General features: G+C 36.8%; 2 protein-coding genes across 2 annotated transcripts; one reads left to right on the top strand and one right to left on the bottom strand.

Moving 5' to 3' along the window:
• The first annotated feature begins 3,470 nt into the window (after positions 1-3,470).
• Positions 3,471-4,184, top strand: LOC110686471. Its single transcript, XM_021863097.1, has one exon. It carries the CDS (start codon positions 3,471-3,473, stop codon positions 4,182-4,184), a length of 714 nt encoding a protein of 237 aa, XP_021718789.1.
• A 2,650-nt stretch (positions 4,185-6,834) lies between these two features.
• LOC110686470 (F-box/kelch-repeat protein At3g23880-like) lies at positions 6,835-8,163 on the bottom strand. Its single transcript, XM_021863096.1, has one exon. It carries the CDS (start codon positions 8,161-8,163, stop codon positions 6,835-6,837), a length of 1,329 nt encoding a protein of 442 aa, XP_021718788.1.
• Positions 8,164-8,536: the final 373 nt, after the last annotated feature.

Here is an 8,536-nt window from a genome sequence, read left to right as displayed (position 1 = left end):
AAGGGGATCAGGCTCCTCTCGGAAGGGGAGTGATCATCCGACTATCTGAGACATTCTTGGAATCCGAGCTTTAGCTCTCAAGTAGCGCAATTAAAGCCGGAGTAAATGCTCAGCCAGTAATGTACGCATGTGTTTAATGATTTCTAAATGATGTTCCTCAGAGGGAACATCTTCCTTTTATAGGGTCTCGAAATATGTGCCCTGTACTAGGTTTTTAGAAACCTAGGACTGACTAGGCTTGCCTAAGTATTTGGGGCCTATAAGGCCACCTTCCTAGTTGGCAATCTGTCTGCCACGTGTCGTGGCCTGAGAGGACCACCTTAGACCTCTCATGAGGTGACACGTGGCGGGCTCTGGTTGGTCCACGTGGTTGACACGTGGCAAAGTTCCATTGGTCCACGTGGCGGGAGAAAATCCACTAATCACACCTCACTACGCTGTCGGCGAATTATACACCTCCCGTCGACGATCAATGAGACAGAGCCGCTTCATGAGAACAGAGAAGATGAGATAGAGAGAGGAGATGAAGAGAGAGAAACTAATTTTGGACCTAACTGAAAGAGAAAGTAAAACCCTTGAATATTGAAATTGACAAAAACGCGGATCCGTTACAATTCAAACAATAACGGGGTCACGTGCAACTCACCAGCATTCAAGGATTGTAAATTTTTGTCTTTGCCCTCCTATATACATAGGATGCATATAGCACCTATGCGCTGATATGGACTCTATACGGAGTATCATTATACGATTTCATTTTAATTTAACGTAAATTATGAAAATTTTATACTGATATTTGATATCAAAAGATAATCTCTAACTCTTTAAATAATTGAAATCGTGATATTAAAAGATAATGTTTAGCTTTTAAATAATTTAAAAAACAATACCCCATATCAAGAGAGTGGGGGATGTTGGAAATAATGCTAAGGAAACAAGATATTTGTTTTGGAGGAAAACTCTTTGTGCCACATTGGTGGGATAAAGTTAGTTTTACTTGTTTTATATATTGGAAGAAAAGAGTTTTGTCCCACATTGGAGGATAAAGGAAAGTTTTACTTGATTTTTATATGAGGCTTTAAAGTTAGTTGTTTGAAGTGTTTTTCCAATTGTTGTGAGTTAGAAGGGGGCATCCCCATGCGCGCCGCCGTCCGTCCGTCTGGTTCGTGGCACGTGTGCGGTGTGCCTACTTTTTGGGCTTTGTCGTAACTGACGGTCCAGCTTTATGAGACCGTTCAGTTACAAAGCTTGCAACAGACGTTTTACTCGTTCAAAAAACGTTCATTTGATTTTCGCCCCTATCTTTACTGCTCCCTGATTTTTCTCCGGCAGTTACACCTTTGATGGTCTTTAAAAACCGAGTTTGCAATCAGTTTTGAACTACAACAAGAAATCTCTTCTTCTTCCTCTAAAAATCAGATTTCCTCTAGTCTAGTTCTGAGCATATTGTGAGTTCCAAATCTCTCTTTTTGAGTGCACATTAAGAGAGATCGTTGTGTTAAATCTTGGGAGGGCAACGCCATCTTTGATTGCACTATAGTCGAGGCGAATTTTGCTTCTAAGACAGTGTTCCTAACACGTCACAGCGTTTTACGTACATTAAACAAATTCGGCCCACATTTCAATCTTTATATTTTCTGATTTTATAGTATGTCTACCTACAAGAGATAATTCAAGTGGTTAGAGCTTCACTCTCCATACCAAAAAATCTTGGCTCACTATATATCAAAAATAATTTGATTAAATTTTGGTTAACCACGTCAATTAGGATAATTACAGAGGTTAAATATTTGATTAAGGTTTCGGAAAACGGCAGCATTTGTTACAGTAATAAGGACTAAATATCTTGTATTCTTACGAAAATTTTGTGCACTGGTATAAATTGAAAATTGAACAAGGATATAAAAAGATATGAACCTGATCAAGAAACCGAATAAATTTGATTTAATCTCGTGCGATGCACGGTTATCTTGTTTTAACTCGACTACGTTTGGGTTTAATTTAGAAAAAACTAATCCTCCCTCCGCTCTTGAAAGTTCGACTCACTTTGCATTTGCACGGTCTCCAATGAACATATTTGACAATAAAATTTTTAAAAAGTTGATATTTGAAAATTTTATCATTAGGGAATCTAATAAGATCAAATTTGTTAATTTATTTTGATTGTATAAATTATAAAACGTGGTCAAAGTTATTTTATCTTGACCACATAAATAGTGAGTGAGTCGAATTTTCAAAAATGGAGATAGTATTAAATATACGAATTAAATATTTTTGTCATATATTAATTAATAAATTGTTGATATGCTATTCAGCTTATTTTATAAATTCCTATAATTCGAATAAAAAAAAATTTAAAAAAAATTCCTATAATTGTTAGGCGAGCAATATTATTAACTTATGCTTTGTATAGCGATAGTTTGTTTTCTACTTAATAGACAGCTTAGCTAATTAAAAAGTCACCAATTAAAAACACACATTTAATGATTCCCTTATAGAATAGACAACTTAGCTAAAGTGAACTACTAATCTATCTAAAATGTGTTTGTTGCTCATACCTTGTAATTATTGTTGAAAAAAAAAGTAATTGGATCGTGAGAGAATATGTATGGATTATAATATTTTTACATGAACAAATTCAATCCTGAGAAGGATTGAGGATGTTCATTTCTTATTTTTACGTATTTTAACAAAAAAATAGTTTTGGTCTGAATTAAGTATACACGAAGTACAAACAAATTGTCCTGCAATTGGCGAATTTTCCTTAAAATAAACAAGATCGGCTAAATTAATGGTTTCACCGTATCAAGTATCAGCAGGTATATCAGATTGGCAATTAATGAATTTTCCTTGAACAAATATTTTCCGAATGTCGATATTTTGAATGCCAAGGTCAACCCCAATGCGAGCTACACTTGGCGCTCGATTTTGTCTGCTAGGGAGGTAATAGTGAAAGGTGCCCGAAAGGTGGTGGGTAATGGTTCTACTATTGATATTTGGCGCGATCCTTGGGTCCCACGTCTTCCTGAGTTCAGAGTGTTACCTCAACAGCCCAGTGAGAGTGATTTCCCGGTAATGTGTCTGATTTGCTCGAAAATGAGTCCTGGAATATTGGTTTGCTCAATGAGACTTTTTCTGCGTGGGAAGTTACTGAAGTCAGGAAAATTCCGATTGCTCGCTTTAGCTCTGAGGACTGTTGGACATGGCATTTTTCAAACAATGGGGAATTGACAGTTAGAAGTGCTTATTTTGTGGAGCTCAAACCTAGAAGAAGTGAGCGTGCCTCTTCATTCATGTCTCCTGCTGACTGCCTTTAGAAAAACCTATGGGCTGCTCATCTCCCACCAAAATTAAAACACCTTGGTTGGAGAGTCCTTTATGGTGGGATCCCTGTGCGTACAAACTAGAAAAAAAGAGGCATGTGTGATGAGGATTTATGCCCTTGATGTGGAGAAGTGCCGAAAACATTGATGCATATGTTGTTCTTGTGCAAGAGTGCTCGTGATATTTGGTATTTTTCTCCTTTGCGTCTTGACTCGAAAACAGGTGAGGATTTGTCTTTCAATCACTGGTGCTCTTCCTTGCTGCAGATTAATAATAGAAGGGAGTGGTGGGATCTTTTCTGGAGTCTATTATGGGGAATATGGCTAAAGAGCAATGCCTGGTGTTTTGAGAATAAGGTGCTGAAGATTGAGGATATAATCACTAGAGCTGTTTACATTGTTGGGGAATATGAGAAAGCAAATGCTAAAACTCCCACTGATATTAGCATTAAGCAGCCTCCCAGACACTATTGGCAGGCTACTGCTATGGGTTGCTACATGATTAACTCAGATGCTGCTATTTTCAGAGATAGTACAGCAGGCCTTGGAGGAGTTGTTCGTGATTCTGTGGGGGACGTTGTGGTTGCAACTTGTAAAATTAGTGGCTGCCTAGAGGTGAATGTTCTTGAGGCTTTGGCAGCTAGGCACTCAATCTCTATTGCGCTAGAGGCGGGTTTTAACAAGCTTATTCTGGAGTCTGACAGCCTGAAGTTGATCAATTACTTGAAGCACAGCAAGTTCGAACACACGAGTTTTGGCCTTATCATGAGAGATATCCTCCACCTAGCTAATTTTAGTACTTCGATTGAATACTCACATGTTGGCAGGCTGGGAAATGGAGTGACGCATAAACTTAGCTAAGCTCAGTTGTAATTTTGAGGAGATGATGGTTTGGTTGGAGGAGGCACCTGATGGTGTCCTAGATGCTATAACTCTTGATATTTCAAGTTTGATTTAATAAAAGTTCTTTGCTTCCCAGCAAAAAAAGGTACTGGTATATCAGATTGGCTAATTACACTACAGTGACTGGGAATATGAGACAGAATCGAAAAATTCAAACCCAACTACCTTATTCATTTACACAATCAGTTTTATTAAGCCAGCCTGCCATCCCCCACCAATTGGCATTAATAGATAGACCCACTCCACAATCATACTACAAAGTCCAGCAATTGACATTAAGCTTCACAAATTATAGATAACAGATAACTATGTTACCACATTCAACTCCACCTTTGCAATTACTCCTGAAAATAATGCAGGAAGAAACAATAACAAAGCAATTATGTCGATACATTCACTAGCAATTATCACCACAACCGATTTATCGATTAGTTTATAATCCAAAGCAAATCAGATCCAAAGTTCAGTTCCAATTACAAGCAACATCTAATTACAAACATCATTTAATCATCTCGAAATTTAATTGTTTATGCAATAATGAGAAGACACTAAGCTACTATATCCACAACACCTGGGTTCTAATCTGAAGCAATGCTAACCATGTCGCCGATTGACTGATACTTGCATGATGAACTTTGACTCTCTTATGGCCTTCTCCTTCTCTATCTTGTGTCGTACTCTGTATCTCACTCTCCAACAACTTTTTGTTCCACAAAAGGTAGTAAACGGCGTTATTAACAGCCATCACTTAACATTTCTTACCATCTAACAAAAACCTGTTACAAGTTAAAAGACAACTACGGTACAGAATAATATAAAATGAATATTTCCAGAAACTCAAGGCTAGAAATCACAGAAGTGCATCCTGTTAACAAGCTTTGTTCATCAACCTGATGAACCAGGGCCGCCTCCAAGATTGCATAATCAAGCAAAGACTAACAGCAGGCTTCTGTTAAGGAGGTGAGGGGCACAAGGATTTGGGAGGGTGTCCTTTTTATAGGCCAAGTTGGGAGGTGGATGTGGTATCAACATCAAAGCTTGCAAGTTGAAGATTTGGTAATTGGGTTCTTTATTTTTGACTCTGTCCGGAGTTATAAATAAATTCAATGCGTCTGAATCTTTGTACTTGAGTATTCGCCACAGATTCACTAAAAATAACTCATTTATACTTCGTAAAGCTGTCTTCTTTTGTGTGTAGATCTAAACATAATCAACTTATATACTACGTGTGAAGTATATAGCAACAATATGTGACAACTTTTTCCGAATATTTTCTATGTACTCGTAGATACATACATGACACTACCTATCTGAGTCCCAAGGGATTTATTTATTTTCATTTTTTGGTGTTTTTCTTATACTAAAATTTTATGCCCCACTGTCTAGGAAAGATATTTTTGGGAGATGAGGATCAAAAATATTGGTGGCTGATACAAAATGACAGTTATGCCCCTAGATTTTTTTTAATCCGATTTCCAATATCTACTACTCCAGTACTCCGTAATTGAAGAAGAGGTAACGTGTGCTTGCAATATCATGTATTCATGTGCTAGCTATGTGGAAATAGTAAAGTTTAAGTAAAGTTCAGAATCCTGAGACCTTTGTTTCATGTGTCCATTCGCTTTTGGGTAAGGCCTGATGCTGTGTCAATTATGCATTTTATGTAACATAAAGTATAAAAAAAATTCAGGCAGCAAGCTTCAGAAATCAAAGCACTAAAATTCAGAAAATCAAAGCACTAAAAATTCAGAAATACAACCAGCAAACATCAGAAATTTAAGCTTCAGTAATATATATTGTAGAGAAGCAGACTACTTATAGTTAAAGCATTACATATACAATGCATGGAAAGGGCCAATTTCATTTGATGGTCATGTGTGGCTCAGTTTTTTACCGTAAATTGGAAAAGGATTTTAAGAAAATATGACTGTAATTTAGTGTCACTGAGTCACGAACACACAACTGTGTTACTTTGACTCTTCTATATACTTTGACACTCATACTTTTTTTTACTTACCCGAGACATTGATTGCCTTGACATCGAAATAAAGATGAAGAATTTTGTCGAAAAAATCAAGATAGAAGGAAAGCAAAGAGAGAGTTATGAAATATATGCTTGGAAATGGGCTTGAAATACAATTTTAATCAGGATTAGCAGACAAGCCTATATAAAATGTGTGTTACTGTATCTAGTATCTACTAATAATGTGAAGGAATGAACATGTTAAGAAATATTTTTTTGATCTATAACTTGTCCCTGCTTCCATACCCAATTGTAGGACAGGTTGCCTGGTCATAGTTATTTTACTTCGGTTGTGTTTGATACTTGTACATTACTCTCACAAACCTGATGTGTCTCAAGTACAGTGAATTGACTACTAGCTTAAGAATCTACCCACATCTTTACAGCTACTAATTAGTACCATTGTATGCCATCATTGCACAAACATAATCAAGCAAACTAGCAACTACACAACTCGTAAAGGCAATGCAACTACACAACTCATATCCTTACAATACTAGCAAACATAGGAAATTATCAGAATTTTGAGACTTACTACTAGAAAGCATTTTCTAACAATAGTTACGTACCTTGTATCGATCCATACTAATCTTGATCCTGTGACAAGCTTAATAAAAGCGGAGACATAAAGCTTGGATCATAATTCACCGCCTTAACCTGCTCTTCGAATTTATAAGGTTTATAGACAGGAGGATCGAGATAAAGTTCAGCAAGCATGAGCTCATCAGTATATGACAGAATCAATGCCATTTCAGAACGGTTAAATCCAAAGAAATTTGTTATGCCATAATATACACCCAAAAATCCCGACATATCAAGACGAAACAACCTTGTCCATGAACCGTCTATACCATATTTTTTCATCATCCACATCTCTACAACTGTTCGATCATTGTAACTCGCCCAAGCACACAAGCAATCATTCAGGCAACATAGACTAAAAGCCGAACGATCATCATCCTCATCAGATTCTCCAAAGTCTTCACGTGGCAATGGCATAGTCTTAAACTGGTCCAGACCAAACCAATCAAATACAGCAATCATTTTTTGACGACTTTCCGAAGTCACAGCATTCACAGGCCAGTGCAACAATTCATTTATCAGGATGCCACTCAAATTATACCACGGAACTGCAAACTCTATAATTGGATCATCTCTACGCGAAATGTCTATTCTGATCCATCGCGGTCTTGTAAATTGTAAAGAGTATAGATGCACAATTATATCCGGATTCGCAATCATATGAGAATTAACAGCGACGATAAAGTAATCATCTCGGGAAAAAGAATAACCAAACCCAAAATTATAGTCCTTAGCATCATCTCTCTCCGTACGAAGAAGAAAATTGTCTGGTGGGTCAATCTTAATTGAAGAAGCAGGACCAAGAAATGGATTATAAACCACAAAATAAAAACGAAAGTAAAGAAGATGATCAGGAAGTTGTTTGTTAACAGGTTCATCCTTTGAGCAAATCAACAGAAGTAATCCATTACAAGACTCAACGATATAAGGAGATTCATCTTTATAAGCATCTTTATCACGCTTCTTGAATTCGGTGAAATCCAAATTAGGGTAATCTTCATAGTTGAGAGCTGTAAAAGAACTACAGTAATCAATCGATATTACAGACCTGATATTTGGATGCTGAAGAACATGAGCTCTCGCGAATTCAGGAGTCTCAATTGTAGTCCTCCATTTGCTACAAACTGCTTTGAATCTAACTAGGGTTTTAGCAGGGAGCTTGGGCAAAATGTGTTCCAATAGAATGTGCTGGGGAAACTCATTACTTTCTGAGGAGGAAAGAGAACGTGTTATCGGGTTTTCCGGCATTGTTTCCGGCGTTGGTTCCGGCGCTGTTTCCGGGATTGTTTCCGGCTTTGTTTCCGACATTGTTTCCGGCGTGGTTTCCGACATTGATTCCGGCAGAGAGAAAATGGTGTTAGGGATTTGGGTTTTCGATTGAAGTGGAAGATTAGAGATGGTTTGGCGGCAAGTTAGGAGTGAAAAGATTTTGAACTTGTGGGCCAATACGAATTGCACTTAAATTTAATTTTTTTTTTTTTTTTTTTTAAGAGGACTTAAATTTAATCATTGAATTAAAAAAAATATATAAAATCTGAAATAATCCTTTTGAGGCCTCGTTCACTTTACCTTACTTTTGCTGAACTAAAATTATTTTTACTGACTTAAAATTATTTTCGCGGAACTGAAATTATTTTTACTGAACTGAAATTAATTTTATTAAACCAAAATTATTTTGAAAAAATTGCCAGAAATAATAACACCT

The sequence above is a fragment of the Chenopodium quinoa genome, unplaced genomic scaffold (genome assembly GCF_001683475.1).
Source record: "Chenopodium quinoa cultivar QQ74 unplaced genomic scaffold, ASM168347v1, whole genome shotgun sequence".
NCBI lineage: Eukaryota > Viridiplantae > Streptophyta > Magnoliopsida > Caryophyllales > Amaranthaceae > Chenopodium > Chenopodium quinoa.
The sequence above is the reverse complement of the archived record's forward strand: the minus strand, read 5'-3'. Positions and strand labels throughout refer to the sequence as shown.